Raw genomic sequence first — 21,403 nt, forward strand, 5'->3', positions numbered from 1 at the left:
CAGTGGTGGGAAGGAGCAGTAACGGCCTTCATTGGGCGACAGTAATTTCTATTCTGATGCTGGTAAGTAATATATTACAATAGTCTATTTGTTGCATTTCAGAAACAGATTTAAATCACCAGCATAAGCAGTGAAATTTGTTAACTTTGTGGCAACGATGCCATACATTATGAATTACAGGAAGAGGCTGTTCTTGTACCGCTGAGTATATACCTGCAGGCTTCTGTACCTCTTTCCTGTTCCCAATGGTAACAATGAGAAGAGGGCATGCCCTGGGAGGTGGGGGTCTGTTTTGAGGCACCGCTCCTTGAAGATATCTTGGATACTCTGGAGGCTGGTGCCCATGATGGAGCAAAGATATCTTTTTTTTAAAAAACAATTTTCTGCAGCTGTTTGGCAAAATGAAAGGCTGTTGAAATGTTATGATTCATTGTCGCTATATTTGTGGTCTTGGAGCCAGAAATAAATGAATACCAGCAAATATATCATTAACCAATAATACTATAATTAAATATTTGTCTTTGTAAGCAGTTAAAAAATATTTGTGTTTGAATAAGGCTTAAGTCATACCTTCAAAGCAGTTATCTGGTTATTTTACTTCTCCAGTTTACCTAAATCAGATAGTTTGCAAACTATTCTCATGTCTCTTGTGACATAGAAAGAGGGCACTGGCTTATCAAGATGATTATTCCCATCTCCCCTGTTCACCCACTTACTTCTCTGTAAGCTATTCTTTCTCATATGTCCATTAACTCCCCACTATTCTCTTTTAACTTCACTCACACTGGGCATAATCTACAGTAACAAAAACTAACCTACTGATTCGATGTCTACAAGATGAGGGTGTGTAGCAGAGCACATGAAACCCACACAGTCACAGGGCGAATGTGCTGTATCCACACAGACAGCTCTTGAGGCTGAACCCATGTAGTTTGAGCTGTGAAGGAGCAACACCATTAGCTGCTGCTCTCATTGTTCAGTGCCCAAGAGTGGTGGTGGCACTTCTAAGTTTAAATTCTGATTCCTCAGGCAAGAGCTTGGAGCCACCTCAGGGAGGTTTAGAAACAGGGCGACGCGGTAGCGTAGTGGTTAGCCCAACGCTTCATAGTGCAGGTGACCCGGGTTCAATTCCTGCTGCTGCCTGTAAGGAGTTTGTACGTTCTCCCCGTGACCGTGTGGGTTTCCTCCGGGTGCTCTGCTTTCCTCCCACAGTCCAAAGACGCATCGGTCGGTAGGTTAATTGGTCATTATAAATTGTCCCATGGTCAGGCTAGGGTTAACTCCGGGGACATCTTGAGGGCCTATTCTGCGCTGTATCTCAATTAATTTGGATCTTTTGTACACCTTTCTAAAAATCAGTTTGTTACCTTTGCAGAGTCGCCAATGTGTTCTGCACATTCACACACAAATAAAGAGGCCCAATGTCGTTTTAGTTGTGCTCTTTTTCTTGCGTATCTTCTGTGTGTTACTGAAATAAGTGGAGCTCTCATAAAGTAAGGTTCTAGGGTATCTTGAGGAAAATACCAAACAAATTAGTGCAGGTACCATTAATGAGGAAAACCTGAAGAGTCAATTATGTTAATAATCAGGAGATATAGAGCTATGTTGTATCGCTAACTTTTCTTGTAGATCTCTGATGTGTTACTGGTGTACCTGCAAGTAGATGAGGTTAAAAGTGGATAAATCTTAAACACAAAGGACTTTGAGTTTAAAAATGCATTACTTCAGTTAGTTCCAAACATCTGGTTCTACATCATTTTCATGGCGACAAATCCAGGACATGCCAGGAATGCATTCTGCAAAATAAAAGTGAGTAGCCCATAGTGAAATATTCAAATGGCTAAAATATCAAACCAGAAATGGAAAAATAGAATATTTACAATTTAGAAAAAGTAAGTGATTGAGGGAAGGGAAAAACGAGTAATCTTATATTCATGTTTACATTTTTTCTTAAATTGAGATCTTACATAAAGATCACAGCCAGCTGTACTATTTGGGATGTGGAATTTGCAACTTGGAAACTGAGTGCAGTTTGGGCAGAAATTGTGTTGATTGTTTCCTCAAATCAGAGTGCTCACAAATAGAAATGCAATAAGGCACTCTTGAAGGAGACACAAGAGAAAACAGATGTTGGAAACTGGACCAAAACACAAAAAGAACTGGACGAACTCAACAGGTTAGGCCACATCTTTTGCAGGGAAATGCACAGTCAGTGTTACAGGTTGAGACCCTTCATCTTGACTGGAAAGAAAGAGGGGAGATAGCTTGTTTATATTCAGTAGATGGAGAGAAGGAGTGGAGTATGAGTTGGTAGGTGGTAGGTAAGTGAGACAGATGAGGGAAGGAAGAGTGAAGAAATGATGTCACAATCTGGGAGGCGATAAGTGAAAGTGACAAAGGACTGAAGTCAATGGAATCTGGTCGGACAGGATGGTTTAAAGCTGGGGCTCCCAATGTCGCAAAACAAAGGAGCTGGTTGTGGACTACAGGAGGAATGGAGACAGGGTAACTCCCATTGACAGCAATGGCTCTGGGGTTGAGAGGGTGAATAGCTTTAAGTTCCTCGGCATACACATCACTGAGGATCTCAGATGTTCTGTACATACCGGCTGTTTGGTGAAAAAAAAAGCACAACAGCACCTCTTTCACCTCAGACAGTTGAAGAAGTTTGGCATGAGTCCCCAAACCCTAAGGACTTTCTACAGGGGCACAACTGAGAGCATCCTGACTGGCTGCATCACTGCCTAATACAGGAGAGTGGTGCGGACTGCTCAGCGCATCTGTAGATGTGAACTTCCTGCAAATCAGGACAGAGACGTGTATAAAAAGGGCCTGAAGGATCATTGGGGACCTGAGTCACCCCAACCACAAACTGATCCAGCTGCTACCATCTGGGAAACAGTACCGCAGCATAAAAGGCAGGACCAACAGGCTCCAGGACAGCTTCTTCCACCAGGCCATCAGACTGATTAATTCATGCCGATAAAATTGTTTTTCTATGTTTTATTGACTGTCCTGTTGTACATAATATTTATTACAAACTACTATAAATTGCACATTGCACATTTAGACGGAGACATAACGTAAAGAATTTTACTCCTATATATGAAGGATGTAAGCAATAAAATCAATTCAATTCACCCTGGGCTCCAATGGTATTGGTCCATGGCATAAACAAAAAGGTCAGGAACCCTTGGTTTAAAGGGAGTGAGGTGGGGAGGGTGGCTAGTTGAGGGGTTTTGTAGGCAATGGGAAGAATGAAATGTAAGAGGGTGAGGAATGGGTAAGAGGATAAGGAGGAGAGACAGTAAAGAAAAATCAGGGTGAAAGGGACAGAAGGTGAACAGTTACCAGAAGTCTTGAGAATTCAGTATTCTTGCCACTTGGTTGGCAACTTCCCAGGTGGAATATGGAGTGCTATTCCTCTAACTTCTGTTCAATAGTTCCATTTAATATCAGAATGTATACAATATACAACCCGAGATTCTTGTTCTTCACAGGCCTCCATGAAAGCAGAAGAGTGCCCCAAAGAGTGAGTGACTATAAAGCATTAGAACCCCAAAGACCCCCTACTCCCCCTCCCCAGGAGCAGGGCAACGACCCTCACCTCCCCTTCACTTATTTCAACAAAAAGCATCAGCACTCCCACCCACCAAGCAAACAATAGCAAGGCCCCCGAGAGAGAGACCATGATCTGCAGTACAACAAAATCTAATCATTCACCCGACAAGTTGACATACCACAGGTTCTCTCCCTCACCCTAATAAAGAGGCAGGTGTCACACAACACGGGGAGACTAACAAGACAAAACAAGAACATTCACTGATCTATGGTGTTAAAGTCTGGTGCTTTACAGTTTGTTCCCTTAGTTCTCTGACTCAAGAATTGGCAACAATCTCTCCCCTACCAATGAGAGAGAAAAAAAGAGTGAGAGAGCATTTCACCCAGTACAGAGCCTCCAGCAGCTGATCCGCTGTTCGTAATATTCTGTTTTCTCCGGTGATGCTTCAGTCAGCGGCGCTGTCATAGAATCAGCTCGTCCCCATGGCCGCAAAGCTTTGGAAACAAGAAGGCATGCTCGTCTTCTAGGCTGCATCCTTGAGATATCTAAAAACGGCCAGTCAGAGAGCCCTGGAAGCAGGTCCCATCACCATAGAGTACCAAAGTTCGAGTGTAGCTTTGGGTCAGGGCCTTCGACAGAACCCCATCCACCTTGATAAGGCAAAAGAACTTGAAGAAATTGCTGTCTAGTGCCATCGTAGCTCTACCCCAACCTAGCGGTGGAGGAGGAGATGGACAGATATGATGGCATGCGAATGGGAAATGGCTAACCACTGAGAGATCTCAGCTAGCACGGCGATAGAATAAAGGTTCTTAACAAGTGCTTCTCCGATCTGTGTCCATTGTCACTGATGTAGCAGAGACTGCAACAGGAGCCTAAATAACTCTCTGGGATACACGTGTTTTGCCGCCTCACCTGGAAGGGCTGCTTAGGACTGTGGACAGTGGCAAGGGAATAAATGTAGGGGCTTTGCATGGTTACAGGTGCGAGGGCCTGAGGAAGAAGGGAAGGATGAGACACATACCAGGAGGGGGGAGAAGTTGGCGGTGCGACAGCAGCGCATGCGGCCTCTTCGGTGATGATATCTGTAATCTGTCAATACGGGACCGTGCACAATTCTGATTTGATTGGGATGGACGTGAGAGCACGGAGGAACATCTGGAAAACGTCCGAAATGCCCGCTTCGCTGCCGCTGCTACTGTGTGGTAACCAGAACTCTGGAGCTGAAGGCCTCAAAATCCTCGGCTTTGCGTGTTTCAGCGGCCGAGGCGAGGTCGAAGGCGCTCGGCAGAGGATGGCGCTTGGGTGGCTGTATCGGAGAGGCTGGTTGGAAGCTTGAAGTTTTCAGACAGATAGACTCAGTGTCGGCTGTGGTCGGCTACTTCCAAGGCATTGGCAAGTTGACGGTGCCTGGAGGTTTATGGCAGGGAGTTTCTCCCTTTTGCCGCCTGCTATCGGGGACTTGGGAGTCGATTGATTCGGGACTTTGAGACTTTTTTTTTACTGTACCCATGGTCTGTTCTTCATCAAATCATGGTATTGCTTTGCACTGCTGTAACTATATGTTATAATTATGTGGTTCTGTCAGTGTTAGTCTTTGGTCTGTCCTGTTTTCTGTGATATCACTCCGGAGAAACATTGTATCATTTCTTAATGCATGTATGCATTTCTAAATGACAATAAAAGAGGACTGAGCGTTCTCATAATCTAAAGAGTAATCCCTGGAAAAGGGGAGGGGAGTGGAAGTTGTGCTTGGTGGCGGAAGCTGTGAGGAATGATATGTTGGATGTGTAGACTGGTGGGGCAGTGGGTGAAGACTTGGAAAACTCTATCCCTGTCATGCCTTTATGATATTTAGGTATGATAACCTGCTTTCACAATTAGTGTGGCTGAAGATTGTGATTTTTCACAAAAGAGAAAGCATTTTGATCAGAAGGCCTAATCCTTGCCATGGAATAGTTTGATTTTAACTGGCAGAACATGACTTTGAAAACTGAACAGGGCCATTAAATAGTTTCAATTGTGTTCACTTTTCACCTTCTTAGTCTTTTTAAATCTTTGTGAATGTTCAAAAGTTGCATTTGATACCTCAGTGTCAAAAAAAATTCCCCAATTTAATTTGGGAGGTCTCCTTGGCAGTCCACAAACAGGCAACTGGCAGAAAGTTGGCATGTCTGTTAAATTGGACGAGGAAGCATGGCAGATTTTGTTCGCAGTGTTGGTTTCCAGCACAGCAGTTTTTAAGGCAGAAATTATCCAAAGGTAATTCTACCCCAGTGCAGATTTCTGTGCATAAAATAATAATCACTAAAATCCTGAAATGGAATGTGACTTGTGTGAAGAGTGGCTTCCATTTGCCGAGGTGGTGAAAATTACTTAAATTACGCTATTAAGTGCGCATCAATTTTTAGCAGATAGGTTTTACACTTGAGGGGACATGGTCAGTTGGTATTCCATTAGTGCAGCAAAGATGAAAATTCACTCCTCATATTGCAGTAGTCACAAGAATATAAGAAAATAGGAATCGGAGAAGGCGACCAGGCCTCAGGCCACTGAAGCCTGTCCTGCTGCTCATTCTAATTGTGGCTTATGTGTCCAGGCCTCATATCCTCTTCTGTTCCTGCTCCCCATCATCCTGAATTCTCCAATCTTTCAAAAATCTATCCATCGCCTCATTAAGTACTTCTGTTGATTTAGCCTTGATATATATTCGTCTTGTGCAAAGGATTCCAAACCATCACACAAAAAGTAATGCTGAGGATTTATAAGGCGTTGGTGAGAACACACTTGCAACATGGTGAGCAGTTTTGGGCCCCTTATGTAAGAATGGATGTGCTGGCCGTGGAGAGGGTTAGAAGGTTTACATGAATGATTCCAGGAATGAAAGGTTTAACATACGAGGAGTGTTTGATGGCTCTGGGCCTGTACTCATTGAAATTTAGAAGAACTGGGGGGGCGGGGGGGGGGGGTTGCAGGATTTCATTGAAACCTATCGAATGTTAAAACGCCTAGAGAGGGTGGACGTGGAGAGGATGTTTCCAGAAGTGGGGGAGTCTTGGACCAGAGGGCACAGCCTCAGATTAAAAGAACAACCTTTCATACAGAGATGCGGAGGAATTTTTTTTCCCGCAAGTGGGTGATGAATCCGGGGAATTTATTGCCACAGACGGCTGTGGTGGCATGGTCATTGGATATATTTGAAGTAGTGGTTGATAGGTTCTTGAGTAGTAAGGGTCAAAGGTTACAGGGAAAAGACAGGAGAATGGGGTTGTGAGGGATGATAAATCAGCCATGATGGAATAGCGGAACAGACTCCTTGGGCCAAATGGCGTAATTCTGCTCCCATGTCTTAACCTCTTATAGTCTAAAAAGAGACAAAAAATTTAAAAAGCAAGGAATTAATTTCCATTGCACATACTAAGACTATTACATTATGAACTCTGCCTCTGTAATTTGCTTTTACTGAAGTTAATGAATCTGAATGTAAATCAGGTTTACTATCACTAAGATATGCAATGAAATTTGTTGTTTTGAGGCAGTAGTACATTGCAAGGTATAAAAAAAAACTATAAATTACAAAATAAATAAATTGAAGAAAAGAGAGAGAAGGTTCATAAACGGAGTTCCTCCTACAAGCATCTCAAGAAAGCTAGAGATTTCAAGCTTTTCTGTCAGAGGAGAAAGATTTCAGGTTATAATTCTTTTTAGTGACCTTAAGTCTGCTGTTACAGTTATTAAATTGGTGGCACAAGTAACAACACAGATGGCCCTTGTTTGGATGCCAGGAAAATAATGTGTTGGAAACAATACATTGGCTGTGATGTTAGGTAGCAGCTAATGAAAGGAAGCGAACATTTCTGCATGTTGGCAGGACCTTCTATCAAGTTTCATTCACCAGAGTTAAGTAAGCTTTGATGTAGTTTACATTCATTCCTGCAGTGTCATTAACTATATAACGAACGGAGGGACAAAATGATGAACAAGATTCTTTTAAAGCTTGGAAAATATAAAATTTAATCAAGTTGACCAGCCTTATAACAAAATGATTCAAAACTAGTATTTTAAGTGCATTGATAAAAAGATGGCCTCAAGTACTGTGAAAATTAATAATTTAACTTAATTTTTGAGAAGGTTTTCATTTGATTATCCTGGAGCTAAGTTAAAGACATAAAACTTCAAGATTCTATTATTGAAAAGACACTTTCAATAAATGAAGAGAGAAAGCAAAAATATAAAGCATGGTTATTAAATGTAATCTTAAAAAATATTGTATATTGAACAGTAGTGCCCATTGCTGATAAAATACAGTTTCAGGTGAAACAAAATAAGCAAATGACTGAATAAAACTTTATGCAAACTGCATCAGTTGATAGAAAAACAGTTTCAAGCCAATGGTAATTCATGCTGAACTGGGAAAAATTAGAAATAAAACAACTTAATCTATTGCAGACTGTGAGGAGAGGTGGAGGTACCAAAGAAAAGCCTGTGATAGGGCCGGCTGGTGGGGCAATGACATCAGCACTGGACCTGGGAGTGGAGGTTCCCGGGTTCGAAACCGGTCGGGTCCACTCCCAAGTACGTTTTCCATCTATGCCAGGTTGAGTGTCGAGATCGCAACTCGACCTCATAAAATAAAAGGAAAATACTGCCAAAATGTCTGTGTGAGGAGTGGCATGCCACACAGTCTCTCTCTCTCATTCCACACCTTGTAAAAATCCATGAAAAAGACATCATCACGGATGCACGCAGACGCACACGCACAGACGCGCACGCACAGACTCGCACGCACGCAGGCACACGCCAAAAAAAAAAAAGAAAAGCCTGTGACAAGGTGGAGACCAGCTGAGATGAATTGAGCAGTAGTGCTATTGACTGAAAAAGGGCAGTAAAGGTTAATAAACAGCAGAGTGCAAGTCTGGAGGGGCAGCTAATACATTCACCTCAACAAAGAGCCCAGAGAGAACCAACTAAACTTGAGTTCCTCAAACTCAAGGGGCTGCCAGAGAAAATAGGAAGAGAGAAAGAGCCAACGAATCATAGAGGAACTCAGCAGGCCAGGCAGCATCTACGGAAAAGACGAAACATCAACTGTTTACACTGTTCTGAAGATGCTGCCTGGCCTGCTGAGTTCCTCCAGCACTTTTGTGTGTGTTCCTTGGATTTCCAGCACCTGCAGATTTTGTGTTTGTACAGAGTCATAGAGTTGTACGGCATCGAAACAAACCCTTCAATCAAATTTATCCATGATGACCGAGATATCTATCTATGTTTATCACAGTTTTCTACATTTGGTCTCTAATGCCCTGTTCCTATCTTTCGATGTACCTGTCCAAAATATTTTTAAATGCTGTGATTGTACTTGTCACTACCACCTCCTCTGTCCATGTACCTGCCATCCCATGTGTGGAAAAAACCTACCTCTTAAATCTCCTTTAAGTATTCCCCTCTCGACTTAAACTTTTGTCCTGTAATTTTAGAATCCTTATCCTTGGAAGAAGACTGACTATCTGTGCCCCTCACAAAGGTCACTCCTCAGCCTCCTGCACTTCAGTGAGAACAATCCCAGCCCATCCAATCTCTCCATTTAAGTAAGGCACTCCATTCCAGGGAACATCGTAGTCATAGAACAATGCATCACTGATACAGGCCCTTCGGCACAATGAGTCCATGCTGACCATTGAGCCCACACAATTGGTCCAATTTTCTGTATGTTCTTCTGAATACAAAATAGGAGCATCTGGTTTGTTGACCCTGCTCCACCGTTCATTAAGAACATAACTGATCTGGCTGTGGACAGTTCCATCTACCTGCCTTTACTCACATCTAACTGCTAAATATACTCCTATTAAATATATTTCATGAGGTTTCTTTGACTGGTTCTTTGGGCAGAGAATTCCACAGATTCACTAATCTAGAAAAAATCAGTTGCTCATCATCTCTTTCCTAAATCTATTCCCTCAGTCTTAGGCTATGTCTCAAGTTCTAGTCTCACTTCCCAGTGGAAACAATTTTCCTGCTCGATCTTATTTGTCCCTTTTGTAACTTGACATGCTTCTATCAGATTCTTTCTCATTCCACTTAGCATCTTCCTAGCCAACTCAATCTCTCTTCATAGGCTAACCGCTCACCTCTAGAATCAAACCTGTGAACATGCTCTACACCACCACAAAGCCAGTAAGCTTTCCCTCAAAGTAAGGAGACCAGAACTGCAGTACTCCAGGTGAGGTCTCACCAGCACTATGTATAGTTGCGGCATATCCTCTCTGCTCTTAAATTTAATCCCTCTAACAATAACTCTTAACATTCCATTTGCTTTCTTGATAACCTGTTGTATCTACAAGGCACCCTTTTACAATTCATGCACTGGCATTCCCAAGTCCCTCTGCACTACAGTATGCTGCAATCTTTCTTCATTTAAATAATAACACAATCTTCTACTTTTCCTTTCAAAGTGGATGATCTCAAATTTACCAACATGGTACTCCACCTATTAGACCTATGCTCATTCACTTACCCTATCTATATATCTCTGTAGACTCTCTGCATCCTCTGCACAGTTAGTTATTTCACTCAATTTAGTGCCATCAGCAAAATTAGATATACTACATTCGGTCTCCTCTTCCAAGTGAGGAATGTATGTTGTGAATATTTGCGTGCCCAGTACCAACCTCTGCATGCCACTGATTACCAGCCAAAGGAAGACCTATTTATCCCAACTTCATGAACCAATCCTGTATCTGCGCTAATACATTACCCCCAACTCTGCATCCTTCTGGAAATCCAAGTATACAATCAAGTTACTCTCTATCCACTGTACTCATTGCTGGCCTATCGATCCTTCAGTTATCCCTACTGCCCTTATTGAATATGGGAACAGCATCATCCAACCTCCAGTCTTCCAACAACTTACTCGTGGCTAAAGATGATCAAATAATCTGTGCAAGAGCCCATCAATCTCCTCCCTTGCTTCATATGACAACTAGGATAGATTTAGTTAAGCCCTGGGGATTTGTACACCTTAATGTGTGTCAATATTTAACATTTTCCTGATACACAAATGCTCCAGACCATCAGCAGATACTTTCCCTAGCTCTCCATCCTCCCAACTGTCTCCCTGGTGAATATTGAGAAGTATTTATTAAGTCCCCCTCATATACTGTATCACCTGACATTTCTCTGAGGAGATCTATTCAATCCCAGCAACCTTTTTTACAGTATAGTTATAGAATCCCTTACTAGTTCTTCCTTCAGTTAGTCCTGATGAAGGGTCTCAGCCCGAAACGTCGATTGTACCTCTTCCTAGAGATGCTGCCTGGCCTGCTGCGTTCACCAGCAACTTTGATTTGTTTTGCTTGAATTTCCAGCATCAGAATTCCTAGTGTTTGCTTTTAGGAATTCTATTCAATTCGGTTTGCCCAGGCTTTCTCATTTTCGTCATACTGTTCTTATAAGACCTCTCCTATATACCCCATAATGAGGAGACAAATGAAATCTGAAATATCAGAAAATTAAAATAGATGCTGGAAAAGTGAGCTGTGTGACTGGAATGGCTGATTGCCTAAATTAGTTCAAAGATTCAAAGTACACTTAATATTGAAGCATGTATGCAGTGTACAACCCTGAGATTAGTCTTCCCACAGACAGCAACAAAACAAAGAAACACCTTGGAACCTGTTCAAAGAAAACATCAAACCCCCAACACACACACACACACACAACAAATCATGCAAATGAAAAAAAAAACGAGCAAAAAACACAGAATATAAAACACCAACCCCCTAAGTTATTGAAAGAGTCTAGGCATATTCAGTTTACATCTACATCCTTTGAATTTTTTGAGCAAATCTGGGGACCTTTTATCCAATATTTTCATTTAATTTGATTTATTACTCTTTCAATTTTTTTTTGAAGTTTTAGATTTGATCAGAAAGTCTCTTTCTTTTTTTTTGGTCATATCCTCAAAATGGACTGCCCAGTCCCTTTTTTTTTGTTTTTTTTAAACATAGTGTAGTGGGTTTTTTTTTCTCTTCATTTAAAACTCAATGTTTTTTCTTTTCTCTTCATAAACTGATGAAGATTGCTGTTTTCATTTTTTTTATTATATACTTAATACTAGTTTAACAATATCTATGATGTTGACAATATTTATCTTAATCTCGGTTTATATTGTTACTGATATATATATTTGAGCTAATTCTCCTCTGATTATATTTATGCTCCTTTTAAATCAATAAAAAGATTAATAAAGAAAGGCATATTCAGTTTACATCAGTTTAGTTCAAATTAGTGCTGTATTGCTTGTTAACTCAGGCTGCAGATCCAGTCCTCCCCAATCAAAATTGCACCAAGAAAGGAGTGATGAGAAAGCAGGAGCACACCATAACATGAATTACAGAGTTCAATCTACAAAATATGTCGGTTAAACCTTGCCCAAGACCTGGGACTCCAGCTTTGGTTTTATGCTTGGCGTCATTGTCTTGCTAGGAAACATATCTCCCAAATCACAGTTCTCTTGCAGACTGCATCAGGTTTTCCTCCAGGATTTCCCTGTATTTTGCTGCATTCATTTTACCCTCTACTTTTCACAAGCCTTCCAGGGCCTGCTGCAGTGAAGCAGCCCCGCAGCATGATGCAGCCACCACTATGCTTCAGGGTAGGGATGGTGTGTTTTTGATGATGTGCAGTATTTGGCTTATGCCAAACATAGTATTTAGTCAGATGGCCAGAAAGCTCAGTTTTGGTTTGATGAGACTATAGAACCTTCTTGCAGCTGACTTCAGAGTCTCCCACATGCTTTCCGGCAAACTCCAGCTGAGATTTCATGTGAGCTTTTTTTTCCAGAAGTGGCTTTCTCTTTGCCACTTTCTCATAATGCTGCGACTGGTGAAGCACCTGGGCAACAGTTGTTGTATGTGTGGTCTCTTCCACATCGGCCGCTGAAGCTTGTAACTCCTTCAGAGTTGTCATAGGTCTCTTGGTGGCCTCCCCCACTAGTCCTCTTCTTGTACGGTCACTCATTTTTTTGAAGACTACCTGCTCTAGGCAGATTAATTTCTATTTCTTGATGATTAACGTAACTGTACTCCAAGGAATATTCAGTGACTTGACCTGAAAATTTTCTTGTATTCATCTCCTGACTTGTGCTCTTCAATAACCTTTTTCTTGGAGTGTTCTCTTATCTTCGTTGTATAGTTGTTGCCAGGATACTGACTCACCAGCAGTTGGACCTTCCAGATACAAGTGCATTTTTACCACAATCAATTGAAACACCTTGACCGCACAGAGATGATCTCCATTTAATCAATTATGTGGCTTCTAAAACTAATTGACTGCACCAGTGATGATTTGATATGTCATATTTAAGGGGATGAACACTTATACAATCAATTATTTTGAGTTTTATATTTGTAATTAATTTAGATCACTTTGTAGAGACCTTTCACGTTGACACGAAAGAGTCTTCTTCTGTCAAAAAAAAGAACAAATTAAATCCACTGTGATTCAATGTTATAAAACAATAAAACAAGAAAACTTCTTAGGGTGAATACTTTTTATAGGCACTATATGTGCCTACAATTTTTGCACAGTAGCGTACCTCGATACATTGTGTAATGATTTGATCTGTGTGAACAGTATGCAAGACAATCTTTTCACTGTACCTTAGCACATGTGACAATAAGAAACCAATACCAATACCAATGAAGTTTTCATTTTCTACCATTTTGCTTCTGCTTGACTTGACTCAAGCCTTGACAAAGTGTGACTGTTGACCTGTTGACTCCATAGTATCCCTTTTAGATTCAAAGCCTGAGTCCGCCAGTTGCTCACACAAAATCAAAATCGAAGCTGCTAAGATCTGAGATCACAGTTGCTTCTTTATAGGTCACTTGTTCTGTTTCTACAAAGCAGAGAGAGTTGAGGTTCCTTTCTCCCCATTTTGAAGAGGGCATGGATCCAGAACAAAGGAAAAACCTGACTTGTATTCATCAGTAAGCAGAATTAAATTGCTAGTGTAATCAGTGTCCACAGGATAACAGGCAGACTGAGTGGAAAATGTCACACTGCTGTTCACCTAGAGTTGAAGCTGAGGTATGCTGTTGGTGGATATTGTACAGTGCTTTAGACTACAAATAATTGGAGCAGGACGTGCTAGTTTCAAACAAAAGGTGCTTTAAAAAATCATGCATTACTGTGCAACACATGCCGAATCAAAAAAAATTTATTGTTCACACCATTGTGTATATAAACCATGCCTTTTAACATTTGCTAACTAGATATAATTTATAATAGCCACCTCTGCATCCTTCATATGTATGGGCTATTTGCTCTCTTGGTGCTTGGTACATTCATATATAAATGTACAGTATATGGAAATAATTTTCTAAATGGTCTATTGTAACGTGGTTGCTTGTTCTGAGATGTTGTTGCAAGTGTTGCTCAGAGTTTCACAAGAACCCTGCAATTAATTTTGTTGGTTTCAGTATTAAAGTTCTCACATTTTATTAGATGACTTTTATGGAATAAATAATTCATTGTGCATTTTGTTTCAGTTTTGGAATCAGAAAATGTTAAGGAAGCTCATTCACTGAGTGAAGCAGACACAGCATTTAACTTCATAACAGACAACGAACTAAGTGAATGTACGATGTATCCCGGACTAATTTGCCAGCATTTCTGCATCAAAACATTGGAATCCTATGAGTGTACATGTTTCCCGGGATATACACTGCAAGCTGATGGACACAGCTGCAAATCAGGTGAGAGGAAATACTGATCTCAAAGTTATCTTGCCAAATTATCATTAAAGCCATGTCTTTAGCTGTATGAAAAATTGTGCCTTACAAGTAAGGATTTCATAACAGATATGTCATTTATGTTCCATTATTTGATCCATTCATTTGATCAGTTTATCTCAATTTAGGCATTTGGTAATTCATTACCTGACCAGGCAGATATATTAGAAATAAATCACCATTCCTTCATTGCCAGTTGGACCCTACCCATAACACTGTTTACCTACAGATGGACTGCAATTGTTCAAAAAGAGGCTTGCCAGAGACCAAAAAATCACCAGCAGTAAAAATTGGTTGTGCCAGTGATGGCAATATCTTATGAAGTGAATAAATATCTCGGAGCCAGACAGCAGCAGAATGTAATTTAGCAGGATGGCAATTAGGCGGGCTAACCATAAATTGGCAGATGCTGGAAATCTTGAGCAACACACACAAAATGCTGGAGGAACTCAGCAAGTCAGGCAGCATTTACTGAGGGGAATAACCAGTTGATGTTTCAGGCCCAGACCCATCAAAGGGTCTTGACCAGAAATGTTGACTGTTTGTTCCCCACCACAGATGCTGCCTGACTTGCTGAGTCCGACCAGCACTTTAACCATAAGCCCGCAAGATGTAGGAGCAGGATTAGGCTATTTGGCCCATCAAGTCTGCTCCGCCATTTCATTATGGCTGATCCAATTTTCCTCTCAGCCCCAATCTCCTGCCTTCTTCCTGTATCCCGTCGTGCCCTGACCAATCAAGAATCTATCAACCTCTGCCTTAAATATACATAAAGACTTGGCCTCCACAGCTGCCTACGGCAAAGAATTCCACAGATTCATCACTCTCTAGCCGAAGAAATTCCTCCTCATCTCCGTTCTAAAAGGATGTCCCTTTATTCTGAGGCAGTATCTTCTGGTCTTAGACTCTCCCACCATAGGAAACATCCTCTCCACATCCACTCTATCAGGTCCTTTCACCATTTGATAGGCTTCAATAAGGTCACCCCTCATTCTTCTGAATTCTAGTGAATACAAGCCCAGAGCCATCAAATGTTCTTCATATGCCAAGCCGGGAATCATTTTCATGAACCTCTTTTGAACCCTCATCAGTTTCAGCACATCGTTTCTAAGATAAGGGGCCTAAACCTGCTTACAATGCTCCAAGTAAGGCCTCACCAGCACTTTATGAAGTCTCAACATTACATCCTCTTATATTCTAGCCCTCACCACAGGCGCAACCTGCAATTTAACCTTTAGGGAATCCTGCACAAGGACTCCTAGGTCACTTTGCAAATCAGTTTCTTGAATTTTCTTTCCATCTACAAAAGTGCATGACCATACACTTCCTGACACTATATTCCATCTGCCATTTCTTTGCCCATTCTCCTGGTATGTATAAGTCCTTCTGCAGTCTCGCTACTTCCTTCAAAACTACCTGCCCCTCCACCTATCTTCACATCATCTGCAAACTTTGCAACAAAGCCATCAATTCCATCATCCACCCCTGTGGAACACCATTAGTTACCGGCAGCCAGCCAGAAAAGGCTCCCTTTATTTCCACTCTTTGCCACCTGCCAATCAGCCACTGCATTATCCATGCTAGAAACTTTCCTGTATTACCATGTTAGATATACCATGGGCTTGTAGATTGTTAAGCTGCCTCGAATGTGGCACCTTGTCAAAGGCCTTCTGATGCCACATCAACTGATTCTCCTTTGCTTACCCTTCAAAGAATTCTAACAGATTTTTCAGGCAAGATTTTCCCTTGAAGAAACCATGCTGACAATGGCCTGTTTTATCATGTGCCTCCTGAAACCTCGTCCTCAATGATTGAGTCTAACATCTTTCCAACCACTGAGGTCAGACTAACTGGTCTATAGTTTCCTTTCTCTTCTGCGTCTCTCCCTTCTTGGAGTGACATTTGCAATTTTTCAGTGTTCCGGAACTTTTTGCGGGTGCACTTACTTGTGTATTTTCCATAATGAGTGTGATTTTTATTGCCCCTTTTTTCCGCTGCTGCATTTGAAGTCGAACACCGGGTCAATGGGGCCAGGTCAGCAATAATTACCTTGGCTCACGATGTTAAGCTTATTCTCCTGAGGGATATCTATAGGATTTGCTGGAGGGTAAGAACGTGAGTTGGGAGCTGGAGAAGTCATTCAGCTCCTCAGGCTTGCTCTGCCATTCGGCTGATTTTCTTTATCAGCACCATTTTCCTACTATTCCAGTTTCCCTTCAGTCCCACAATGTCAGGAATCTGTTGTCATTCTCTGTTTTGAATGGACTCATTGATTGATTGATCCAGCACAGTGCTCCAGGGTTGAGGATCTCAGTAGTTAACTGTTCTCTGCGTGAAGAAATTTCTCTTTATCTCCGATTGAAATAGTCTGCCTCTTATGTTGAGTCTGGTTCTAGACTCTCCAGGAAGGAGAAAGCACTTCTCCACATCCATCCTAAAGAGATAGGAATTATTTTGTGGAATATTCAATAAGGTCATCTTTCATTGTACTAAACTTTACAATGAACATGGCACATAAGGAGAGATTGAATAAGTAGACAAGCTCATTTAGGGATCATCTAATTAATCTTCTTTACACTCAGCCTAAAGCAGGGGTTTCCAACCTGGTGTGTACTGACCCCTCGATTACTGATAGGAGTCCATGGTATAAAAAAGGTTGGGAACCCTTGCCCTAAGACTATCTATCTATCCTTTGTCATCTAAGGAGAATAAAACTGTGTACAATACAGATTCTGGTTCCACTGTAATCCTACATAATACCACAAGACAGCTGTACTCAGATCTTCTTGCAATAATTTATTCCCAACACAAATGCTGAAGAAATCTGACGTGTCCTCATTGACCTTACAAATCTTGATGTGCCATAGAAACCATCTATCACTGCTTGACATGGCAACTGCTCTGCCTAGGAATGCAAGAAACTGCAGGGTGCTGTGGACACAGCCCAGCACATCACAGAAATCAGCCTCCCCTCCTTGACTCTGTCTGCACCTCTCGCCACCTCTGCAATGAAGCTAACATAATCAAAGACCTCACCCAAAAATTATATCCTCCTACCATAAGGTGGACTTTTGACCTTACAATTTAGCTCGTTATGATCTTGCTCCTTATTGCCTACCTACATTGTACTTTCTCTGCAAACTTCAGCACTGTTACACTTCAGCAGGCATTCTGTTATTGGTTTATCTTGTCTACCACAACGTACTGTTAAATGTATTGATCTGTATGCAAGACAACCTTTTCATTGCAAACACGAGGAAATCTGCAGATGCTAGAATTTCAAGCAACACACATAAAAGTTGCTGGTGAACGCAGCAGGCCAGGCAGCATTCTTCGGAAGAGGTACAGTCGACATTTCGTGCCGAGACCCTTCGTCAGGACTAACTGAAAGAAGAGATAGTAAGAGATTTGAAAGTGGGAGGGGGAGGAGGAGATCCGAAATGATATCTTTCTCCCTAGGCCTCCTGTCCCATGATCCTCTCATATCCCTTTTGCCAATCAACTGTCCAGCTCTTGGCTCCATCCCTCCCCCTTCTGTCTTCTCCTATCATTTTGGATCTCCCCCTTTCCCTCCCATTTTCAAATCTCTTACTAGCTCTTCTTTCAGTTAGTCCTGACGAAGGGTCTCGGCCTGAAATGTCGACTGTACCTCTTCCTGGAGATGCTGTCTGGCCTGCTGCATTCACCAGCAACTTTTATGTGTGTTGCTTTTCATTGCATTTTGGTACATTTGACAATAATAAACCAATCCCAACTCCAACATAGCCTTTTATCTTATTTGTGCTTGTGCCTGTGTTTAACTTTCAGTGACTTTTGCACAAGGATACAATACCCCTTTGAACAAGAACATTTATTTCACAATCACTCACTATTTTAAAAAAAACATTGTCCCTTTGAAGATGAACATTTCACAGACACTCACTGCTACTTTTCTGTTTTGTGTACCGGAGCGGATGACCTCTCAGTTTTCCACATTGTATTCCATCTGCCATATTCTTTCCTCACCTAGCTGAGAATTTTTTTTTATCAGTGGATCTGTTTTTTGATGAGGTTTGGCTGAGGAGAAAGGCTGGAGAGATCACAGTCCTAAGAGAATAGCAAAGTGTTTGACGTGAGAAGGAGGGTGGGGCATTTAACATCATTGCTTTATCTGAGTACATCATAAACTAGTGCCTCAAAAAGTTTAATGATGTTAGCAGACAGGTTGAACACAACTCCACTATACCAATGAGTGCTCTAACAATTTTGGTGAGACTTGTAATGAGGTGACAGGAAAATAACAATCATGTAGGTGTGATTTGTAACTCCCTCAATCAGTGGTTCTGAAATTCATTGACCTGAAACACTGATTCGTGCTTTTCCATAAAAATTTCATGACTTGCTTTGTATTTCCATTTTTAAAAAATATTTTAAATATCCAATTGTATTCAAGCAAACTATATCCCTTAGTTAATTTATACAGAACACTTTGAAGAAAACTCTCATTAATAGAGCGCTGCCAAGTGCTTAAGGAAATGAGTCATATTTCAAATTGAAGAATTTGGCAAAAAGCAGTAATGGCTTCTTTTGCACAGTGCATCTTTCATAAACATTGTCCTTCTGACAAGCAGAGCCCTAGGTGGTTCCTATACGCTCTTTCTATTATCTGATTTTAATCACAGCTAGTGACATGATAATGAAAGAAGGAGGTGTATGGTATTATCTGTATTAGTACTTTGTACTTTCACTGAACCCATTAGAAACTTACAGGAAAAATAATGGGTGAATGGCTGTTTGATGTGCGATGTTTCCTTGCTTTTTGCCACTTGTACAATTTGTTCTTTGCTTTTCGCGCATTTGGTGTTTGATGGTTTCTTGAATGGGTTCCATGGTGTTTCTTTGTTTCGTGAGTGCCTGTGGGAGGGCAAATCTCAGAGTTGTATTCTGTATACATACATTGATAAGTGTACTTTGGATCTTTGAATTTGAATATCTGGCAACTTCATTTTCTGCCTTCATTTTTCCACAATCATAGGTGAGGCTGTAAATCTAATGCAAGTTATTACAGAGTTCAACAACTTTGATCCTTTCAAGATTTAGAAAATGCGAAACTGGCTACCCCCTAGAAATAATGTCTGTAACATTGCCAGACAGATGGTAACAATCGAAAATGTGTGTTTTACCTCATGTAACAGCCTATCCCTTCATGCTTAATGAAGTAAAAGATGATGCCAAAGTACATAGAATGTCTGCCACTTGGTTGTGTCGCTATTGCCAATTGCAAATTGTAAAGCCAGATAATTCCTGAGGGAAAGAACTCAAGATTGCATGATGCAGTCAACAGCCTGACCACATCAACACAGATGTCAAAGAGAAACATTTGATTTACCAGCAGATTATGTCATAATGCCAAACTGCACTATCTGTGTCATGACTTTAAACACAGCCTATGGAAGATTAAGTTCTTCTCCTTTCTGGCTATCATGAGAACTTACAGGAATTGATCACATCACTGACCCAAGTACTGATGATAAGTCAGCCAGCCAACCTCAGTCAAGAGGATGGCGGCATCATTCAGAGCCTGCATGTCTGCTTGGATTAGCATGAACATCCAATTGGATGACCTGACACAATTCATTGAAAGGGAATTCCGAAGGTAGAAAACATCACTACCTTTAAAGAAAATTCCTGAATACTTTTTGGATGCATGACCTTCAAGGCTATGGACCTGGAGGATGGAAAAATGGATAAATCAGAGAAGACTACTTTTGCCATGAACAGAATGGGCTGAATGTCTTCCCTGTGCCGTAAATGTGATTTTCTATGACTCTGTGCAATAGGCTTAAACTGGAAAAAAATCTTTCTAAGAATGTTAAGAATTTTTCACAATACAAAGAATGACCAGTATTAACTAGATTTCTAAACAAACAATGAATTTATTTAAAAACTATTGATGTGGTGGGGACTGCACGTGCACCGTGTCTTGTTTTTGGGTATGGGCCATAGTGAAGGTTCATTTGTGTATCTAATAATAATGCAAAATCCTTACTGGAAACCAGTTTGATAAATCTTTATGAAGACTAATTCGGTATTAAGGTCAAACATTGGAACGCTATGTACAGCAACTTTCAGAACTGCTTGCAAAGTCTTGTAATTTTGGAGGTTTCCCTCATAATCATCTGGGAGAATACATAGGTAGAGGAATATTATTCTTCATTCCAAAACTATTGTAATAATGACTCATATTTCCTAAGCAACTTCCATCTGTTTTTCAAAATCCTGAATCATATTTTTTGCTTTTATATAGTCGATCTTTAATATCATAAGTGTAAACATGCACTACTGAGTCCTGATGAAGGGTCTTGGTCTGAAATGTTGACTGTTTATTCCTTTCCATAGACACTGCCTGATTTGCTGACTTCCCCTAGTATTTTGTGTAGGTTGCCTTGGATTTCCAACATCTGCAGATTCTCTTGAGTTTGTGATCATTAGAGTAAATCAGATTGCCATTTATGTACTATTTACAATGGTAGAAAAAGGTAGTGAATCTTGTTATTGTAATTGTTAATCTATTAATCTAATTTACAATTAATTCTCTCTGGGTGATTTTCAATGTTCCACCTGGATCTTGGCATCTTGTAATGTGATTGGTTGTTCTGAATACATTGTGAAGGCATCTGTCTGCAATCCATCTTGAAAGATGTAGATGGAGATCTACTCTGATCAGCTTGTCACTCACCATTTCCTGGCCTGTTTTGAAAATCAGCTTTATGGAGCCACACAGCTGAAAGCTGAGAGCTAAAATTGCAAGAATGTGTGTTTAGTTCTTGCTTTGATGGGACATTGATAGGATGCAGAGCTGGGCTGTGAAGTGGCAGATGGAATACAACCAGGATTCACTTTGGAAGGTTGAATTTGAAGGCAGAATACAGGGTTATTTTTAGTAGTGTGGAGGAACGGAGAGACCTTGGGGCCCATATCCATAGATCCCTCCAAGTTGCCATGCAAGTTGATAGGGTGGTTAAGAAGGCATATGTTGAGTTGGCCTTCAGTAGTTGATTGATTAAGT

At 40.9% G+C, this 21,403-nt stretch overlaps 1 protein-coding gene across 4 annotated transcripts in view; it reads left to right on the forward strand.

The window, feature by feature from the left end:
• Positions 1-21,403, forward strand: part of fbln2 (fibulin 2) — a 254,081-nt gene that overhangs the window by 145,144 nt on the left and 87,534 nt on the right. For all 4 annotated transcript variants that reach the window (XM_072280371.1, XM_072280369.1, XM_072280372.1 and 1 more), the window contains one exon: positions 14,113-14,319. In XM_072280371.1, coding sequence (XP_072136472.1) covers positions 14,113-14,319 — 207 coding nt within the window. The remainder of the gene's footprint in view (positions 1-14,112; positions 14,320-21,403) is intronic.

Source organism: Mobula birostris, chromosome 16, assembly GCF_030028105.1.
Source record: "Mobula birostris isolate sMobBir1 chromosome 16, sMobBir1.hap1, whole genome shotgun sequence".
Taxonomy (NCBI): Eukaryota; Metazoa; Chordata; class Chondrichthyes; order Myliobatiformes; family Myliobatidae; genus Mobula; species Mobula birostris.